We start from the raw sequence: 22,267 nt of genomic DNA on the forward strand, positions 1-22,267 counted from the left end.
CGGAATTTACCTTTCTGACAGTCCTTTAGAAGAAACCTCAAGCAAACCTACAGTGGCATCTGCTGAAAACTGAAGCCCCATGATGAGGAATCTTGCAAAGCCTTTTTTTTTCCCCACCTCATTTGGGAAATGTACATTCAACCATATCGTTTCTTAAAAGAGAGTTCCTTGCCAGAAAAAATAAAACACTTTTTTTTTTTTTTCTTTTTGGTTAAAAGCTGTATCTATTATAGAAATTTAATTCTCCATTTGGGAATTACAAGCAGTAATACAATAATAATAGTTGTTGGTTACCACATGCTAATTTCAAACTATTCAAGGCAGCTGCCTTCTGCTTTCTGTGCACTCTCTTAGTGTTAGACTCCGATATAAAGCAAAATCACCCTAAACTGTCTGTCAGGTTGGACTATTCTTTTAACATTATTTAGCTGGTACTTACATTATGTAATAGCAACTGGGGGAATTTAATTACTAAGTCACATATGAAAAATAAGACTTCAGCTTGCAACCTTCAAGTAATTAGCCACCTACCTACTAGTGGAAAATGGGCACTGAGGCACATAATGCTGGGCGAGGGAGATGCCAGGGCCACCTCACCAGTGATGCACACGCGCAGTCAGAGGCTGTGGGGATCATTGCTGCTGGTAGACCAAAACCTCCTCTTTTTTGTTTGCTTTTTGGAGGCCAGGGGAGGCAAAGCTGTCAAAGCTCAGCAAGAGCTCACCTCCCCAAGAGCTGCCAGGATGGGACGCACCACCTTCCCAGGGACATGGGCATTTTGGTGGCCTCCTAGCACAGCTGGTGGCCCAGCTGTACCTCAGGGGAGGGAAGGTGCCAGCAGTGGGCACATTAGCCACCATTAGCCTCATTTCCTCAGGTCCCTGATGCTCAGCTACCCTCCACAGAGCCTCGAGTTCCTCATTCCTCTCAGCCCCACCTCAGTGCCTCCCTCTATGTCAGCTGTGATATCTAAGGACACTGGTTACCTCAGGGAGTGTTTCAAGGTACTGAGCCTTTTAAAAGCGTGCAGATTAGCCAAACCATCACATAATCGTATGCATAAATGCATAAAATCATATCATCATCTGATCACATACATAAAAATCCTAACTGCAGGACTCCAGCAGCTGCTGTTCGATGAGGCAGGTGGCCAAATGTCACAAGGCTTGCAGTAACATCCCCAAAGCCAGCACAACCAAGATCAGCACCAGGTCACTCCCCCAGGTAGCTGCGTTGTTCACGAGGGGTGTGTGCCAGGGTTTTCCTTGAGGGCCACTTGCTGAAGCAGGGGCCCAGATCACGTCTGCGCCTGCACACTGCTTGCAGGCCCCACTCATGCTGGTTAGTATGCAGCTGGTGCGGTTCACCAGCTCTGCCAAACAGAGAGTTTTAATTCTCCCTCACTGGAGAGAGGAAACTTCTAAACAAGAGCATGGTTAATGAAAGAAAAAAAAAGCAAACAAAATTAAAAGAGGAATAATAACAAACCTCAGTGAAAGTGAAATGATGTAGATTTATGAGGATTTCTATGAATTCCTCACATTCATTCAATCCAGGACTACACAAATTGCAGCACACTGCATGCCTGTTAATGAAAGCCGCCGTGTTTGTGCATCCTCTGACACCGCCTGCGTGCCGGGTGCTCGGTGCAGGAGGCCTGTGCACCAGGACGAGCAGCCCCAGAAGCTCGGGACCACTAATCAGAGCCAGAGTGTTGAGTGGGGCACCGCTGTTTTTTCACCATTCTGCATGAAGAGACCGTCTGGGCCTGCTGCAGGTGGTGGAAATGAGAGGACAGATGCTCACCACACAGGTAAGTTAGCTGTCTGTGTTTGGTTTCAGCTGCACATCGAGTGAGCCGTAGAGAAGTATGCCAGGGAAGTGAGGTCTCCTCCACGCACAGAGCTGCCTCTCATTTGCAGTAGCCAAGCCAATGAAGCCTGCTCTGGTCAGACTTTGATTTACCCAGCTTTAGTGTGGGAAGGAAAGAGAATTTCTACTTAGCCGTGGCTTCGGTTGTGCCTTCATTTCACTTCCTGTGTGTCCACATTTAAGCAGATTCAAAGTTTCACTGGGCGAGCTGAATAGCTCACATTCAGCAGTGTTTGCTGTAGCCCAGAAGAGATTTGTCAGGCTGTTGCTTTCCTCCTGTTCTCTTCACAGCATTGATGCTGTTGGTCAGTGAAATGCTGTGCCGACACTCGGTCTTCCCATGCTCCCACAGCAGTAAGCAGCCAAGCAGCACTAAAGGTGCCCTCAGTCTGCTTGAGGTTAAGCCCTGTTGGAGCACACCTGCTGCAGCACGTCTGCTTTTCTGGAGAGTCCGGTGGAGGACAAGTGCCCAGGTCAGCTGCGAGATATTTGCAATGAGCAGTCTCCATCCATAATGCAGGCCTTGAATGACACCCCTGCACCCCCATGGCAGCAGGGGCAGCTGTTTGAGCTTGAGGAACAAAAACACCAGCTGAGTTCAACAGACAAGCACAGACTTCTTACAGGAGTGCTCCAAACCCAGCCTCTGCTGGTGCCTAACAGCTTGGCTTTGCCCTGACCCCTTGTGCTTGGCCTTCTCCACCAAACTCCCTGTGCCACTGCGGGTGTTACCAGCTGGCCAGTTTGGTAGTGCGAGCTGGGAGAAGTCCTGTCGGTCACAGCACAGCTCTCACATGGTTATCTCTGCACGCAGCACAAGCTCCATTTTGGTCAGTGAGCTCTCCTCCATGGTGTGTCTCAGGGTAGCAGGTAGAAGGGTAGATGACAGGTAGAGATGGGCAGATCCATTACCCGAGCACAGAAACATCTCACCCTTTGCAAACAGAGGCCGATTCTTGTGACCACCCAGCTGGATGCTGCCAGTGGCACACCCCAGAGGCTGCTCACCTGGCCAGGACAGCTGTGTTGGTGCAGGGATGCTCTCCCAGCCAGGGGCTTGCTCATTTGTCAGCTGAATGCTCTGCGCTGGTCCACCTGAGGGCCCTGCCATACGTGCTGCAGCAGGGTGCCCCACAGAGGTCCCCACTGGGCTCCAAATGGCCTGGGGCATGGCGATGGGCATGGCCACCACGGTACTGGGTGATCTGCTCTGCTCTGTATGGTGCTCTGCTCTGACAAGTACAGCCTGCTTTCAGGAGCTCTCATTAGCCCAGGCAGGAGCTTCTCTGGTTCATGCAGCTGGCTCAGAGCTGTGGAAGCACCTACAGATGGTGCTGGCTGTACCGGAGGGCAGCGTGCTGCCACACTGAGCTGCAGCTGAAGAAAAGTGCTGTCATGGCTCTGCTGTGCCAGGGGACGATGGTCCTCTGGTGGCACTGAGCTCAGAAAGATGTCAAGGTCCTGGGGCAGCCTTGCCCTGCCAACCCTACCACACAGAGAGGGCTTCCTGAGAGAAAAGGGAAGCCGTCAGAACAGGAAAGATTGGAGAGCACGTATTCTTGGTGGACAGAAAGATCGGCCACCGATCCCTCAAAAAAAAGAACAGAAGAAGAGACTCCAGCTACAAAAGCAGCAGACAGTTCCCGTTGCTATTGGCCATAAACTTCACAAGAGTGTGTCTGTGTGGGGAAGTTGTGGACATTACTAAGAACTCGTCACTGCCGGCAGAGCCAGGCCAAGTTATTTTCCATTGTTGAAGTATTTCACCACAATTACTTTGACCTTGCTGTCTGTACTCTTGTTTTCCCCTCTCTTATTCTCAGCACCCAGAGACTACCAGCAGCTTGCTGTGCCCACTCAGATTGCTAGTAACTTTGGGAAAGCTGCTGCTCGTCCCATGTTCCTCTAGAGCTCAGGCACAGCTCCATCAGCTTGTCTGAGTCACTGTGCAGTGAGGCAGCAAAGCAACAGAGCATACAGCAATGCCGTGCAATTAAACAAACACGTTGTTTTGGGAAAGAATAAGAGGCAATAAAAAATCAATAATGTATCCAAAGCCAGCTACTTCTTATTGAGGAGTGGCTTGGAAGAGCAGGGCCAGCACAGCCCTGGCACAGCACAAGCCTTGGTAGCAGGAGGGCAGAGCAGGAACGTGGCTCCTCCAGCTGGCACAGGGGAGCTGGAGAGGCTCCAAGTCACCTTGTTTCTTTATTTGAAGTATTCAGCGTGCAGCTGTAATTCCTTTGCATCCGATCCATATGGAGATGGAGCCCAATTCCAATAGCTTGCACCTCCTGCTGCCCTCCTCGGGATGTTTATTGCGCAGCCTGAGAGGGGCCCATCCGAAAAGCTACAGCTGGACGGTGTTGGGAACCGCTGGTCTTTGTCTTGCCAATTCCAGTCTTTTGATTCACACATTTCCTGCAAAAAGCACCCCTGAAGCAAGCAGGACGGATAATCAATAGGTGCTATAGGCGAGCTATTTAGTGGACCTCCGCCTGAACTTGGATAAATCATTTGACCTCCTTCTGCCTCCATCAATCCTGTTGTAAAAGTAGCTTAATGCTGGCACTCAATGAGGAACAGCTGCTCCCCCTGAGCAGAGCTACCCTGCCTCTGCTACAAGTGGGGTGGGATAAACAAACAAACACACGTTCAAAGGAAGGAGGCGAAAAGCACAACAGAAAGCAAGGGAGTTGGTGTCTGCCTCTGCACGTGCTGGCAGGATGCGGGGGGATGGAACCTGGACGCATTTCATGCCACACTTTACATCACTGGAAACAAAAATCCCCTTCCCATTGGCATATATAATGCCTTTTTGACGTAGTGCCCCTGCCTTCCCCTGCTTCAGGGGCCAGTTTCTTTACCACTGCAGTTCAGACCCTTCTCTTTTGCCTTTCATAGCTCTTTTGCACAAGTTTGGAAAGGAGTAACACCAATAGCAGCCTTGTAAGAGATCTGGTTCGGCTCTGAAGCCTGTGCACACTGGCATGGATTTGGCTGATCTCACTGAGGTAGAGTCATAACCCAGTGGGTTATTGTCAGGCTTTATTTATTTCAAATTTATTTTACATCAGTTATTGGTTAATATCTGGTTGTGCTGCAATATAGCTGCAGGTGGGAAAATGTAACCCATCTCCAGCCCTTGCTTTCGTATCAGACCGAACTGTAGCTGAGTGAACCATCTGCTTTGCCTAGTTCAAAACCCAGCACAAAGGAAAAAAGCAATGTGCAGCACTTTTTCCATACACCCCTCTCTCATTCTTCAGCAGGGAACAGAACTTTACTGAGAGAGAAAGTCCTGAGACAAGAAGTTTGTAATGTAAAAGCAGGTAGAGGCTCAGCCCCAGCGTGATTCAGCAGCACATGCCAGTTTCTGCTGACGGGTGATACTTCTAGCAAGTATCAAGAGACAAAGTGTTTGAGACGCACAAAGTCTTTACCTTCAGGTTTCACTTTCTGCACGGGTTACCTCAATCCACAGCTGCTTGAGGCACATGTTGCATTTGCATTCATCAGAACTACACCCAGACGGAGGTTTGCCCCTCTGCAGGTACCTTAATTGACTCAAAACCCAAGAGATTTTTTTTTTTAATCTCTTTTAAGCTTTGTTTTGAGCAGTAAATGCTGCAGGATAAAAGAACAACACACAAGCACAGTACCCAGACCTAAGTGGGCTCCTAGGAATGGTGATACCCGACATTTCCTTACGAAAATGATCGTCTCCAGTCTACAGCTGAGACAACAGCTCAGGAAGCAGCCACGGCCAGCCTTTGCAAGGCACGGGGACACAGCTGAGAGCTTCAGCCTGGACGCTGCCTGCTGCAGACCGTGGGCTGTCTGACTGCTGTAGACAGCAGCCTTCACACATGTGTAAAACCAACCTATTAGAAGTATTTGGGAGATTCTGATGAGATTATGGGAATGATGGAATTTGAGAGATCCTGATGAAAGCAAACACGAATGATTATGAAATGTGTGATGTGCTCCTCACCACCGAGCAGTGGTTTCAGTGTTTGAGAGGTTAACAGATATTCTCTTTTCTGCATTATTTTGTATTGCTCTCACTTTCTTGCTTATGAGACATTTAGAAAATGATTTTTCCCGTCATCCATCTGGCATGAGCCAAGGTGCAGGACCCCTTCCACACGTGCAGCAGCGGCACTGAGCACACGTACACCCTCTCTATATGTTAGTGCTGTATATAAATCAATATTTTTCACTCCCTATCGATTTCTTTCTCCATCAGAAATTCAGCTCTCATCTAGCTACAGTTCCTCGAATGCCACAGGCAGCTGGGGGACGCGGCTGGGAGGGTGGCAGCGCCCTGGCAGCAAAGCCCAGCAGCTGCAGGACGAAGCAAATACACTGCAGCACTTGGCCATCCGAATTTTCTAAGCTTGGTTTCCTCAGGAAATGCTGCTTATGCAGTCATGGTGTGTTTCTGTGTGTGCCTGTGCATTTTGATTTTTCCATCAGTTTCTTCCAAAGAAATTTTAAAACTAGCAATACCGAAATACCCTGGAAAACGATCCCAGCCCCGGGGGCAGGGGAGCAGCTGCTCAGAGGTAAGCACGTTCCCATATGGGCATTAGGAAAATGGCCAGGCCGCCAGAGAGGGCAGACAGCTTGTACCCACTGCGGGGAGAGGTGAAGTGCAAGAGCAGCCCTCACAGGCACCAGCCAGCCCACGGGGGATGTCCTCACAGCTCCGCTCAGGCTGGTGGTGAGGAGCTTGCTCCTTCTGAAGTGGCAGCACACACCTGCCACCAGAAGCCAGCCCAGCAAAACGCCACCACACAGCCCTGCTGCAGTCTGCCCGGCTTGTTCACAACTCCACATGCACAGAGAAAAGCTTTTCCCCACCAAAACCTCACTGTTCCAGGTGAGCACTGAGAAAAAACATCTACTTTATGTTCTTCAAAGGAGCTTCCCAGCCAAAACAATGGATTTGCAGACCCAGCAGAAAGCAATCCTCTGCTCTCCTTCGTTAATTTTCTGGGGGAGCAGATGGGGAGGGGAAGGAGACCTGACTGGGACTGGCTGGCAGTTGGGCTGGAGCTGTTTCAGATTCATGTTTCCCCACATTACAAGAAATCAGAAGTGGCACAGATTTTTTGTACCTCTTTTGTAGGTCACCTTCAATAAAAATGTTAATAACGTTTGCTATCTGTATATCTGAAATCTAATACGGTAACTCTGTAATTCACTGTCTTTATCGGCCTTCTTTAATGTATAATTTAATGCCTGTATAACTATTTTGTTTGGGTATGACTCTCAGAATTACGACTTTAAAAAAAAAATCTGTATGCTAGTTAACTACTTTTTATGGAAAGTATTTCTTTCATGTTATTTTAAAACCGTGGAGCCTGGGGAAGAATTTTATGGACCACAGAACCTCGCAGGGTAGTTAATTTCTGTTTGAGCTGGTTTCTCTGCTATTTTAAAAAGTGCCATCAAGATCATCGTTATTTCTCTTGGTTGGGTGCCAGCTGACTGTTCTGCAGTTGCGACATAGCCCTGTGCTGTTAGTAAAGCGGGCAAATAGTAAACACGGGAGCTGAAAGCGGAGCTGGCGGCACGGCACCTGGCAGCAGGGCTGCAGCAGGGAAGGGAAGAAACCTTCACCCACTGGGATGGGCAGCCCTGTGCCTTAGTGGTGTGATGCTGCACTGGGGGACAGCGAAACACAGGGTTTCGGGGAGGGCCTTGGGGAAATCTGACACTTTTCATAAGTGCCTGAGCTCAGGAGGCTCTAATAATTACAAAACTGCCATGCAGTTAAAAAAAAATACAAAAAATACCCCACCATTTTTGTCCCCATGTTCTGATGAACATGAACCATTTCAGCCAAGAAACACAGGAAAATACACAACAATAAAGGCAGCTCCTGTACCCTCTGCTGCTGGGTCCCACCCCAGCTCTCTGGGGCTGCAGGAGCCCACGCTGTCCCGTGAAAGCTGCTTTCTTCCTGCAGGCAGCGACTGGGTCTCAGTCACGTGTGTGCTGCAGACTCAATGGAGCATGTGGGTCCTCGTTGTGTTTGTGTTAGATCTGAGTAAATGCTCTCAGCTTTAAAAGCAGTAATTGGGTGGTTAGATGAGCCCTAGGCAAGCTCAAGCTATGCACTAAATATTCTGCCTTTTGTTTCATAATGAATTATTTTGTGTATCTAAGCAAAGCATTTTTTTGGTCTTTTCTCTGCAGTTTGTTCCTAGCCTACTTGTGGGTGTGTGTTGAAATCTTTGCCTTTTGCTTACGAGGTCAAGTGCTTTAATCAGGAGCAAAAAAATCGCGTGCTTTAGTCCTAAATTCTCTGAGTGGCTGCCAAATATAATTAGAAACAAATGGCTTTATTCCCCATTTGAGAGCTCCACAGACACTGGGGGGGAGGGGGGGGGAGCTTTCTTCGCCCGGCTGTGTTTTGGGGAGCTTGCAAATACAAACACTGCCATGGAAAGACTTGGTAAGAGGGGAATGCTCTGCTCAGAGGTGTTGAGCTGGAGCAGCCCAGCCATCAGGGATCTGTGCAGTGGCAGCGGGAGGCCATGGGGACAAGGGTCTGGCAGCGTTTGGGAACCTCAAAACGTGTGCTGGGGTGCAAGACCCAGGGGGGCCAGTGGGGTCAGCCCACTAGGGAGGGCATCATTCACTGGGGAGGCTTCGTGGGCAGCTCCTCACTGCTGGCCTCCCCCAGGGCAGGGCTGTGTCACGCAGCAGGAGCAGTGTTACAGGGGCACAGAACGCACTGGGGATAGCAGGACGTGACTTCGGTAGCATGCCCGCTTGACATGGCGGCATAGATACTGACTATTGAATTTCAGACATTTTTTACACACACAGCATCACAGAGACTTTGAGGATATCAGACCTCCAGTAGGTAAGCCCAACTAGATGCACAGGTAATTTATAAATTAAAAGCTCTGACTTTGTTCTAAGCAGCACCAGTTAGCACCACTCACTGCAGATATTCCCTTCATCTCGGCTGAAACACACCTGGACTGCCTGAAAATTCAATTACAGCACATCTTCTTGTATCCTTGAACCATCCACAGCCTGATGAAAGGTACAGTAGTCTCACAGACGAGTATTTTGCACCTAGAGCAGTTCCCAGAAAGTGTTTTCCCCTCTGTTAAGGGGCCTAAGTTTGATCCGTGGGTGCAACCATCCAAAGCAAAGCTCACGAGCACCATGAGCTTCCTGCTCTGCAGGAAACCTGGCAGGTATCAAGTGCTTACTGCAGTTTGTCATGGTGAAAGGTTTGTTGCTCAAGCTTCACACTGAAAAGCTTCTGAGATTGTTACATGTTGATTAAGTAATCCTTTCACCTGCCCACCCAACTCCCCACCACATTGTGTTTCCCTTGCCATGAGACACAGTCTGTCAGACCACCATTAACGTTGTTTGCAACCTGTCCCCAAAGACTTACCTTGTAGCTGAGGGTTTCCCTTTGCCTTTGCCTTCTGCTCATCCCTTGGCAGCTGCTCCTTCCCTGTGGTGTTGACCGAGCTCAGCTCCTGCCATGGCGCCTGGCTCTGGCTGTCCTTGTATGAGGAGCAAGGTGCCCAACCTTGGGGACACAGCTCCTGAGCCCCAAAATGGTCTACCCTAAATAGGCAGGGGCCATTCTTCACCACTCTGCTGCCTCCAAGTCTGAGGGGGTTTGCTGCATACACAAATACTTGGAAGGGACAACCTGGCTGCAGGTTTTAAACAGTAAAGAGTTTGGGTGCCAAAATGGTGAAAGAGTGTCTCTTGCTGGCTCATGTAAGATGAAAATTTCTGCAGCAGCACCTCTGAGCATGCTGTCACCTCACAGCACTGTGTCACCTCACGGCATCACCTCACAGCGCTGTGTCACCTCATGGCGTCACCTCACAGCGCTGTGTTACCTCATGGCGTCACCTCATAGCATTCCGTTACCTCATGGCATCACCTCATGGCATTGTATCACCTCACAGCACTGCATCGCCTCATGGCGTCGCCTCACAGCACAGTGTTACCTCATGACATCACCTCACGACATTGTGTCACCTCATGGCTTCACCTCACGGCATTTTGTCACGTCATGGCATTGTCTCAGTGCTGTGTCACCTCATGGCATCACCTCACAGCACTGTGTCACCTCATAGCATTGTGTCACCTCATGGCATCACCTCATGGCATTGTATCACCTCACAGCACTGCATCGCCTCATGGCGTCGCCTCACAGCACGGTGTTACCTCATGACATCACCTCACGACACTGTGTCACCTCATGGTGTCACCTCACGGCATTTTGTCACGTCATGGCATTGTCTCAGTGCTGTGTCACCTCATGGCATCACCTCACAGCATTGTTACCTCATGGCATCACCTCATGGCATTGTATCACCTCACAGCACTGTGTAGCCTCATGGCGTCACCTCACAGCACTGTGTTATCTTGTGACATCACCTCACGACACTGTGTCACCTCATGGCGTCACCTCACAGCACTGTTACCTCATGGCATCACCTCATGGCATTGTATCACCTCACAACACTGTGTAGCCTCATGGCGTCACCTCCCAGCATTGTTACCTCATGGTGTCACCTCCCAGCACTGTTACCTCATGGCGTTACCTCCCAGCACTGTGTCACCTCCCAGCACGGCTCCACAGCCCGGCACACCCCGCAGCACCCACCCCGTCCCCCTCCCGCCATGGCCTTGTCCTGGCGGCACCGCGTGGCCTGGGGCCCCGCCACCCCCTCAGGCAGGGAGCCGCGCTGAGGCTGCCGCAGGGGGGTTTGGGGACAGGCCCCGCCACCTACCTGCTCTGAGGGACATCCTGAGACGTCGCTGAGGGTTGATGTTATTTCCGCGGGTCAATCCCTGAGTGAAATGAGTGAAAATCGCAGGGTTTTGCCTCCCTTTTTGCCTCCGCTGGGGCCAGCCCCGCGCCCTGCCCTCAGCCCCGGCCGCCTCGCTGAGGGGGGGTGGCGCGAGGCGTCGCCGTGAGGTGGCCGCCGGTCGGCAGGAGTCTGCCACGGGGTCTGCTGCTGATCACAGGAAAAAAAGCAGCTGTGGAGCAGCTCTGTCTCCTCAGGAGGAGGAGGAGGATTTTTTGTGTGGTAAATTCTCAAAAGAAACATTTTTTTTTTTTTGCTTCGGAGGACATGACGGGGCCACTGCAGCCCCTGCCGCTGCCCCGGCTGGGAGAGGCCCCCCGGGTGCCAGTGTCCCCGCAGGGCATGGCCCATCCCGCGGCCCCGGCTCATGCCGCAGGTAAAACACTAGATGGAGCATGCAACATTTTTAATACTTTTTTTTCCTTTTTTTTTTTTTTTTCTTTTAAATAATCCTGTAAAGGACAAATTGAAAAAGCTAACTGAAAGCACAGCTGAAGCCACCACCAGCAGGCCTCGTGTCCTGGGGACAGCCCCTGCACGGGCAGCAGTGACTGCTCCTCTGCCCTGCTGCCCCCTGCGCCGCCCGGCCTCGCTGTGGCCAAACTCCAGTGGCCCCAGCTCCAGGTGCACATGAAGGGGAGGTGCCATGTCCCCTGCAGGTGCTGTTAGCACCGACCTCTTCCTCAGCTCTGCCACCTGTGTGACTCGAGCTGCTGCCCTCTGGGGACAGGGCTGCTGCCACCGTGAACGTGCCTCTGAAGCTCCAGTGAAAGACGGACTTCGTGCCCGTGTTCCCCCCACCTCTTTCAGTCATACATGGGTAGAGAAAAGCAAAATGTTTAACCTTGGAAAAGGCAGAAGTGGAGCAGAGAAGATGTTTGCTGGGGGGCCCCATCTTCTCCCATAGTTTCACGGTTGGTGTGGGGATGGCACGTAGGACATGGCTATTTACTCTTTGTTACAAAATGTGAAAAAACAAGTAACTTAGAAAATTATCGGTCAAACCAGAGAGAGGTTTGTTCTGCTGGCTCACACACGCTGCATACCGAAACCGTGGCCATCACTGCGCAGCCTGCTCTGAAGAGAGAATGATTGAACAAGGAGTCAGACATCAAAAGAGCGAGGAGATGTGCCAAGGGCCATTAAACACGGGCTGACTGCTCCCTGGCTCGGGCAGCACCTGGCTGGGACATTGCAGCTGGGCCAGGCCGTGGGTGCCCGGTCAGTCCCTTCACCAAGAGGCGGCGCAGGGCTGCCCGCTGCAGTGGTGCAGGGCTCTGGGTGGCCGCCACCCAGCTGTCCCCCGGGCAAACCCAGACGGTGCTTGACGTAGCTCCACAGCGCTCAACGGCACTACGGTGCCTCACGTGTGCCGAAAGTCTGCCTTTTCCCCCAGCTGGTATTTCCCCTCATTTCCCCGCATGCACAAGAGTTGCTTTTTTTGTGACTTTCCCTCAACCACAGCACATATCTGGAAGCCTCATCTAACGGTGACATCAGCCTGCTCTCTGCTTGCCCGCCTGAAGCACAGCTAGGGGAGCATCCCCCACCACGCTCTGTGCTCACGCACGTCCCCACAGGCTGGGCACCCCGTACCCTAACTGCATACGAGACAAAACCCACAGCTTGGGGATGCTGAGTGGGAAATTGCTGCTCAAGTGCCAGCTCTCACTAGGGCTGCAAATGGCCTCACTCAGAGGTGGGAGCACAAAGCAGCAGCCACCCCTGGCACCACCATGGCAGGCGCACAGCTCTCGGGACCCATGGGGATGGGGATGGCTCCCCCAGGCTCCCCAGGATCACAGTGCTAAGCCACAACCTAGGACAGCAGGGCACATCTGCCCCTGCTGCTGAGGTGTGTGGGGCAGCAATGGCACGTTCCTGAAATACAGCCAAGGAGATGATTTTTCTGGCTACAGAGGACAGGAGCCTACCAGTGCTCTCTGACCATGCTTGCTGCACCACAGCTTTCTCAAAGAGCCACCAAGGTAAGGGGGGGGGGGTGTTGGACCCAGCGAGCAACAGAATGCAAATTAATTTTACTTGATGGCTGCTTACTGACATCAACAAAATCACCAGTTAGCGTCCGACTCCAAAATCTTGCTCTTGGTGGCAGTGGGAAGAACAGAAGGTCATTTTCAGGCCCCAGTTTGAGCCTGCCGTACCAGCGGGAAGGAGTCCTGCTCTAAGATGCAAATGGAGCAAATTTGCTAGCAAAGCCACTGGCTAAGCACGAATGTCCTCCCATCCAAAGCTGTGACTGCAGTCAGCATAACCACGACACACTTTAATGTGAGCACACTGCGAAAATAGAGGGGCACTGAAGATCTTGTCTCTTCCTCCTCTAGGAAATTGCAAACTTCCATTTCTTTAATCTAATCATTTGCAGGAGGGGATATTTTCTCTCGAAAAGCCAAAAGAAGAGGGCTGAAAGGTCGGATGGGATAATATGTAACCCATTGCGATAAGGGCTGTTTACAGAATTATTAATCAAACACAAAAGGGAACAGATAGTAACATTTTTTATTAAATATTACAGTGGATCAAAAAGTACAAAATATCTTTTGCCTGCTATGTGATTGGGAAACTATTGGCACATAATACAGTATCAAAAGCATTAATAAGTACAATTTGGAAAACATACAAAAATTGAGTGTTTATAGTTGGCTCAGCTTTATTTCTGGTAGTGTTTAAACTAACTCAAAGGTTACTCAATAACCTTTTAAATGGGAAACTATATAATATTACTGGGCCATTTTTATATATACAAATCATCACCTTACAGAGCATATAGGCTACATAACTTGAATCACAAAAAGTATACAATATTTACAACAAAAGAAAGTTAAAAAAGTATAAACAGCTAGTAGATTATGCTGCCATTATTAGAACATATTTAAAACTATGGGGCCGGGGAAGGAGGGGAGGAGGAGGAAGAGAACAAGTGAAGTATCGACCACGTTTACAGCAAACACCATAGTAAGTGCTCATGGAAACAGTTCCAATGCCGTGGGCCTCACACCAGCACAGGAATTCCCAGGAATTCTCACTAAAATGTGACAACTGTCCCATCGGCCCCGATGCCACCTGGTTGACCACTGCAGAGGACATCGTGCGAAGGAGCATCCCGCTGTGCCCCAAAAGCGCAGCGGCGCGGGGCATGCAGCCCTCGCGCTCCCGACACCACTGCCACGTGCTGCCGCCTTGTCCCGAGCTGGGACAAACTACTTCCCATGCCCGGGTACAGCAGGCAAACCCTTCATGTTGCCAAGATGGACTTGCAAAACGCTGTCCCCGCACACCTCGGCCCTTGCTAGGAGTGCACGGCACTGACAGGTGCTGCTGCTGCTGCTGTGCTTCGCAAAGTCAGGCTCAGCCTGCAGCCAGAAGGCACGCGTCAGCTGCTGCTGCTGGGCCGTTACAACCTTTAGCATCCCTAATGAATCCTGGACATAGTGCGTTCAGCTTGCAACATTTCTTGGAACTGGTTCTTGGTAAATAGATTTATGACTCTATTGCCAATTAGATTCCACAGTTTCCTTTACAAACCTAGCAATAACAATGGTTTGATTGCACAAAGAGAGGCTTGTGCAATTTCATTCAATAATAAGGCCCCTTGAACTCAAACAATGCAAACAAAGCCCCATTTAAGACATTAAAAAAAAAAAAAAAGACTTTTCAGCCAATGGAGAATTCAATAGCCTTTCAAAAGATTTCCAAGATTTCTCTTAAGAGTTTTTAAACAAATAACACACCACTTCTGTTGGGGGTTTACACTACCATTTCTTTTTATTTGTCCTGAGGTTTTGCCCAGCATATGATGAGCCTCCCCAGACTGAAGGGGCCAGTGTCGTCCTGGGGCAAGCGAGGAGCCTCCCTCCCTGCTCACCTTCCCCCTGCCCCGCACGGCGTCAACTCTGCTTCACAAAGGCTACGATCAGACTCCAACGCGACACAATCCAAAGGGAAAGCAGACACTTTGCGTAAACAAATGCACGAATCCAGGACACATGTTTCAACCTAAACAAGAAACGCTTGCTTTGCCAAACACACAAGCTCCTAGTTGTGTTTGCTGTAGATTCTCGTATTTTCTCTCTGTCCCCCCACCCTCCTTCCCCCCACCCTCCCCAAACCCCTGATTCTCACGTGATTCAGATCTAGTGCAACTTTACTAGAGATGTCCTCGACATTATGGCCTCTGCCCAGCTGAGCCTGCGGTTTTGTTCCTGTATGATCTGTGGAGCAGCAGGATGCTCTGCATTGGCACATCCATGTTGTAAGTTCTACTAGTCTGTTTATCAATCAATTAAATATAGTTTTACCACAGGAATATAAAGTATTTAATTGAAGAAGCTGGATCTTTAACAGTAGACGAGTATATTATTCTGGTTTCCACCTTTGGATATTAACTATGATACATTATATATTGTATTTGGCTTCATATCACGGGAAAATTTAATGACATGCCTAGCATGCAAAGTGTTTCTTAGTAGTTTCCATTTTTGTTTTCATATCGATTATGCTGTCTTTGAACAGTAACTGAGATGGTTTGAATCACAACCAATTTTCACATTGTAAAAAGCCTCCAAGCCACACTTCTCTTTAGCGATGTCTATGCTCAGCTGCATGGTGGTGACGTCCTTCAATGTGAACATGCATCCACAGGAAAGCTCTTTCGTTATCAAAACCCAGCCCCTCTGCTCCTGGCTTGGGAAGGCTGCGGTGCCCGCGGGGTGTGGAAGGACCGTCCCAGCAGGTGCCAGCTCCGCTGCCACCTCAGGGGCTGGATGCCACCAGCAGAGACCCAGCCGTGGGCACCGGCTGCGCTCATCGGTGGGGAGGCTAGTGGGGCAACCACTGCACACAACCCCAACCCATCCCACCGAGCTTGGCCCATGGCACGGGACCCGGCCACCGCTGGTTCAAACAAGCATGTGCTCCTGTCCTAATTCCTAAACTTTTTGACGTTCTCGCAAACCACAAATCTGTTTTCTGGACTCCTCTGCCATCCAGCAGCTCATGTCAGTGAGGTTTTGTTTTCTAGATCTGGTACACAGGAGGGTTTCACAGCCTAGGTAAGGTAAGTGCGACTCTTGACAAGTTCACGGACCACGATACGGGAAAGCAAAGCTCGGTGGGAGGGGGAAAGCAGCGCGTGAGCCACCACAACAGCACGAGGAGAGCGGGAGGTGCTCAGCACCCTGCAGGACTGGGCCGTAGGGAAAGGAACCTTGCTTGCGTCCTTGCACCGTAATGTTACCTACAGTATGTTTGTATCCATTAAAATGAATCTGAACCAGTTGCTTCAGTTTGTAAACAGTAAACGTTACCACAAAAATAAAACAAAAACGCTGCTCCAAGTATGAAGAAACTGGAAAATTACAAACACATAAAAAAAAAATAGGACAGCCACAGCCTTTAAAAAAAGTTGCAGATAAAATGATACTGTTTAATTTAAAAAAAAAGAAAAACAAAAACAAAACAAGAAACGAACATAAAGAGCACAGAATATACTGGACAAACAAAACTATATAAATTATTGTGACCAAATGTGACACTGGTAGTTTACGAAGTGGATATGTACAGTCAAATTAAACAGTGTTTACCCTTCTGTTCTAATAGTGTTAAAATGAAAAATCTATTGCCGTTTTACTATACATTGCATTGATTGAATCTTTAAAAGTCAGGAAAAGTTACCCAAAAAAGCACATCCAATGATTGTGTGGATTCTTGGCCCTCTTCTCCTTGCCAGGTTCATCTCGAGTCCTTGACTCATTTGCAACAACGCTCAGCCTCTGGTCCCTGGCTCAATGAAAAGCAAATGCAAACGTCACCTCTCATTTCAGTGAGCTCAGGACTGGGCCTGCATTTCCACGGCTCCCTTTGAACATTTGCTCTTACCATACACAAGTCCTTTCAGAAAACACATAGGCAAAATCCAAAGACTTTTTTTGTGTATTTGTGTGTTGTTATTGTTTTGCCGGGGCAGGGGTGAGGGGAGAGGGGGCTGATGTGGAGCCAGAATTAAAGAAGCAGTCCTGTCTTGATCACACTCTGAAGCTTTCCGCTACGCGGGATAAGACTGCGTCCTGGTTGACAAAAATACAGATCGCTAAATCTGCGAGACATCGTCACAGAGGAAGGAATGTCGCTAACTGAACTTATTTTTTTCTCAGACTTTTTTTGCGAGTGAGGGGATTTACAGTTTTGTGCTGGGATGTACAGAGGACAGCTGGGAAGGTGGAAATGCAGCTTGAGGGTTTATAGCAGCTAAAGGATAAATGCTGTTATGCAAAAGGTCACCGTACGAACTTCCTACAGGTGTTGCTGCGGCTAAGTGTCTATATAGTTGCTGAGAATTTGTAGGGGACGTGAGGAACTGTCTCTGCACCATGAAGGAATGAAGAGCCAAGGGCTGCATTAGTGGGGAGAGCACGGTCTGGTTTTTCAAGTACTGTAAAGGATGGGAATACCCAGGCGGGAGGCGATTGTTCAGCCCTGTGCACAGGGTTCCTGGATACAAGCCTGGGAAGATCGGGGCCGAGAGGGGAAATTTGTGGCTCTCCAGCACGCTGCCTGAATGCAGGCCGTGCAGCGGCTTGCTGCCTTCCCCCTCTGCATCGGGAACCTTTTCTTTTGCCGAGGTCTCCTTTGATAAGTGCAGAGGAGAAACAGCTCGGATTTTTTTTTCAGAAATGACTTTGTCCAAGTCCTCCAGGCTCCGCTTCAAAGGCCGGGCAGCCCCGATGGTTTGAGGGCTCGTCCTGCGGCTGATGATAGGATGCACCATCCCCTCCATCTTCCTCAGATTCTCCAGTCTCTGCACCTGCTGCTTCCCAGACCTGTGGAGCAACTCACTGTGTTTTTTAGGGGCTGTCATGGCCATGGGGGACACACGGCAAGCTTTGGGGTTACAGTCTAGGCTCACTGCCTGGCTGCTCACAGCCTGGAACGGGGAGATACCTTTGCCTTCTTGATGGGCCATAGATGAATGAGAGAGGCCGGAGCTGGGAGCCTTTGCAGTCTGTTTGTGTATGCTCTTTGGAAGACTCAAATCTGTTGGCTGATCATCTGAAGAGGCTTCCACTGACGCCTTTTTTTCTTGCTGATGCAAAGATGGGTGATAATTTAAATTTAGTTTTTCTTGGTGTTTGTGTTGAGTAAAAGTAGAAATATTTTCAGACTCTCTGAACATGTCCCGGGGGAGGTACTTTGATGTCTGTTCGTTATTAAGGTGGTGTTCTGTGTGCCTATAAAGGCTGTGCAGATGAGGTGATGAATAAAAATCTGCCAAGAAAGTGGGCACATGGGAGTGCTGCAGTGCCCTTTTCTCACTCATTTTATCTTTGCAGTCCTGGATATCTGTCTTCGGTACGTACGACTCAGCAAGAGAACTGAGGTGATGTTTTGAAAAATCACAGCGCTGAGGATCCGGTTTACTTAGCATGTCATGTTTAAAAACGTCATTAATTGATTTCCTTTCTTCCTTGGTTTTAAAACTCTGTACATGTTGTATGACTGATGGCCTATTAATTGCTATGGGATCAGAATTCGGGATGTGGGGACCTTGTGATATGCTTGAGGACAGTTCATCTCTGCTGCTCAATTTCTTTTTGCTAATCAAAGGTGGAGGAGAACCATAAGGATAACTACATGACAAGGCTGCCCCACTGACCTGCGACAGCAGCTTTTTCTTTGCTAGGGGTGACATGATGCCTGGGTTACCCTTTGAGTAGAGCAGTGGTGTGTAACCGAAAGTGGAGTCTTCATTCATGGACCCAGGCAGCTCCTTTTCTTTAAACATGTCGAAGTTCTGGACCACCAGTACTTTGGGCGTTTGCTTCAGTGCGTTGTGGATATCTTCGTTTCCCAGCTGATCCACCTTCACCGTGCAGTTTGCAATGTAATCAGCCATCTCTGGCAATTTGTCATCTTCCATGTCACTTTGAGTGGGCAGTTGGACTGGAAAAGCTGTGAAGGGCATTTCTGAAGGTTCGCTTTCTAAGCTCTCATTAAAAGCTTTGTGTATTCTTTGTTCCAGCTTTGGGTCTTCCAGGGCATCTGTTGAGGGGTGCATTTGTTTCGTGACAGTGGCATCCAGCACAGTATCTTCTTCTGGGGGCACAGATATACTTGAGAAAGAGGACGAGTGAGGAACATTCTCCTTGGCTTTCTCACTGTTCGAGCTGTTTTCTGTCAAATCTGTCTTCTCCAGAGGTAGAGGCCGAGCTGCCTCTGGTAAAAGAGATGGAGGGCCTTGCACAGGCTGTTTCATCTCTCCCGCTGTAGGATGTTCCGGGAAATTTTTCTGGTCTGCTGATTCCTGATCCTTCTCTTGTTCTGATGAAACCTAATAAAATGATACAATAGACAGTAATAAGAATGCTGTGTATTTTGGCAGGCTGTTAATAAGATCATACACAGTACACTATTTACTACTCCTAGAGATGTACTTGTCAATCACCTTGTTGGAATGTAAGAGCTCTAATACCAGGTATCAGAGTCAAACAAAGAAACGTACCTCCTGGAAACATTACGAAATACAACATCCCTGCCAGTGTCATAATAAGGCATTTCAGAATATCAGATGTTTGTAACCTGACTAGAGGCACCAGTGGCTTCACCAGATAGCTAAACACTGAGGTTATATTCTTTTGAAATTAATTAGGCAAACGCAGAAGAGCAGATTTCATAGCACAAACAATAAGGCTATAGAAATTTCTCTTGCTAGCCAACTTCACCTATGAAAACTGCACAAAGATCCTATGTTTTTTCTTACATAAAGACGAAAATGCAGTCTCTCCAGAATGGCTATCTTAAAATTCAGTGATCACAGAGGAGATCATTCACACCCAGCTCTGCATTAAAGTGTGAAAATGATAGAAATGGCATACTAGGAATCCCTATTGTAGGCAGCAAATCACTGCCGCAGCTTAACTAGGACACACATTTTTTTATTAACGGATTAAAATGAAGTTGTCAACATTCAGTAAGTGTGTGTGCACGCTATTACAAACATAGCTTTTATACGTTATCGTCAATGGGCCTGCAGCTCTTTCTGCTCTCCCATTAATACAGCTTGTGTGCACAATTCACACTATTCATCCCATTATGTCGCTGGCTGAACTGTGACCCACAGAGGTCATCAGAGCGTCCCATCTGCGATCCAGCTGACTGACAGCCCTTTTCAAAACTGCTGTCACTCTCCTCTGACATGTCATGGTATAAAACAATCATAAAACAGCAGCATTGTGTGAGCCCTTTATTATTATTGTTTTCTTTCTTTCTTAGTTGTAAAGATAAGACGCATCGAGAAAGTTATTATCTAAGTGCTGCTCTATGGTCTGTCATAGGAGTGAGGGGCTGGAGAAGGTCCTAACAAATCTAACCATCTCACGAGATTTATTTCTTTGCAGCTGCTTTTAAATATTCCTGTGTGTTTGGTTGGCCTATTAGTTACAATGTCTGTTAGTCATCGTAACTTCTTCTTTTTAAACTAATAGCAGCCTTTTGCAGTCCAAATACCATCATTAGGTCCTTTACAAAGTAATATCACTAGTCTCTTGAGCTTATAAAATTACAGGAAAATACCAGACAGATGAGCAAAGCAAGGCAGAAAAAAAAAAAAAAAGAGAGAAATCATATTTAATAACTGTACATTCTGCTCTTTGTTTCTGTTAAGCAACATTTTGATTGAAGTCTCAGCTATTGTGAGGAAATGTGCAGTCTAAGGCTAATAGCATTTTGTCTGGTATCTTGTTACACTGACAATGTCATTGTGATGGCAGGGAAACAGCGAAGAGCACAAAAGCAAATGCAACCCTAATAAATTAGAGTTACAGTATCTCCCCGCATCCTTCGTATGCTGCATGAGTTGGACATGCAATGGAGAGGACTGCACATCTGTAGCGTGGTACGCTTCTGCAGCCCACTGCTACAGCCAGCTCCGAGGCCACGTGCAGGAACAGTTGAAGCAGTGCCACGGCTGCGGCGATGCCTACACACCTACACGGGAGTTCGCTCCAGGCAGTTCCCTCCCTGGGGAGCAGCACCCATGGGTGCTGCAGCTGTGTTCCCACCCCAGGGATGCGCACACCCCTGTGGGCCCCTTCCCTCCTTGGTCTTCGTGTAACCACCCAAACTGTGACCTGAGTGAAGGATGAGGTCCTTAATTGCCCACCCTGATTAAACTGGGGGCAGGACGGCATCTTTCATCCCAGTCAGTGAGAAGAGATTAACTCTGCTGTGAAAGGTACCAATTTACAATGGGAAACTGCCACAATTGTACATTTTCATTGTCTCGCCCAGGCTCCTTACGCTTCCGATAAGCGCAGCTTAAGAACTCTTCCTGCGATCCACATACAAAAATAACTGCAGTTTAAGCAGCAGGAAGTTTGAGATAGGGAACAACAAAAGCAAGGAAATTCAAAGTTAAGTCTGACGCTCTGTTGCTGGCTTGTTACGCTGTGCTTAGCTGTGGCAGTACCAACAGTATGTGAGGTATCTTGCTGATCCAAGACCCCGCAGTAAACAACCAGACACAAAGGAGTGACAGGGGAAGGGAGCACAAGCCTTAACTCCACATTTCCTTGCTTTGGGCGATTTGTATTGCGACCTTCCAGTGACTTAAGGAGGCTTGTGTGCATTCTCTAGGTTATTTTCAGTCAGGAGCAGAGGGGTTCTCCCCCAACAGGTTTCCCTGATGTACAATTACGGTGCAAGAGAAAACCAAAAAAAACTCCCCTCTCTGCGGAGTGCTCTTATATTCAGTATTAAAGCTGCTGTTGATCAAGGCAATTTAAAACAAATTCTGGTTTGGACAGGAGATGACATTTGTCATCGTAAGCACAACTTGAAGCAGTAGTGGGACACGCAAATCAGAATATTTTGTTATTGAAACACTAATCTCAGATGCATTTGTGTTTACTGGTTCTGTGATTTTTTTTTTAAACAACAAGAAGGATGGTTGTTGGTAGCTAACTCAATACTAATTTCCAAACTGGTTTAGAAACAGGACTTATGTACCTGCCAGATGACAATGAAGGCAAAGGAGCAGCTGAAGTCTGCCAGGCACATCGTGTGTCTAGACATTCTTTAAATACTCAGTCCTGGCAGACTGAGACAGGAAAAGCAGAATCTTGCACATGGGTTGTGTGCAAGAAGCTTCACTGCCTCACTCACACATGGGTGCATGGAGGGCACAGGACAGAATGGCTCGGATGGGCAAAAGAAGTGCTTAAGAAACATGGCAGCAAAAAAACCACTGGTTTTATATCACTGAACATGAAACTTGCCCTTACCTGCAGACAAATGTGAATCCCACTGATCTATCTAATCATGGGCTGTGAACACAAATACTATTTTATGAGAGCTGTCCTATGGGTGCACACAATGTGGCTCTATCTGGAAAACGGGGCCTGCCCATGTGAAGCAGGTGACAGCACAGGAACCTATCTCAGCTGAAAAGCAGCTGTGGTATGTGAGAGAGACATCGGTCTCAGTTAAGGCTTCCCTCAAACTCCAAC

The 22,267-nt window shown here is 48.5% G+C and overlaps 1 protein-coding gene across 9 annotated transcripts in view; it reads right to left on the bottom strand.

Annotated features, from left to right (window-relative positions):
• Nucleotides 1-13,247: 13,247 nt before the first annotated feature.
• Nucleotides 13,248-22,267, bottom strand: part of ARID5B (AT-rich interaction domain 5B) — a 114,703-nt gene continuing 105,683 nt past the window's right edge. For all 9 annotated transcript variants that reach the window (XM_038181619.2, XM_072040038.1, XM_072040037.1 and 6 more), the window contains one exon: nt 13,248-19,092. In XM_038181619.2, coding sequence (XP_038037547.2) covers nt 16,942-19,092 — 2,151 coding nt within the window. In that variant the 3' untranslated portion in view covers nt 13,248-16,941. The remainder of the gene's footprint in view (nt 19,093-22,267) is intronic.

Source organism: Anas platyrhynchos, chromosome 6 (assembly GCF_047663525.1).
Source record: "Anas platyrhynchos isolate ZD024472 breed Pekin duck chromosome 6, IASCAAS_PekinDuck_T2T, whole genome shotgun sequence".
In the NCBI taxonomy this organism is placed as follows: Eukaryota; Metazoa; Chordata; class Aves; order Anseriformes; family Anatidae; genus Anas; species Anas platyrhynchos.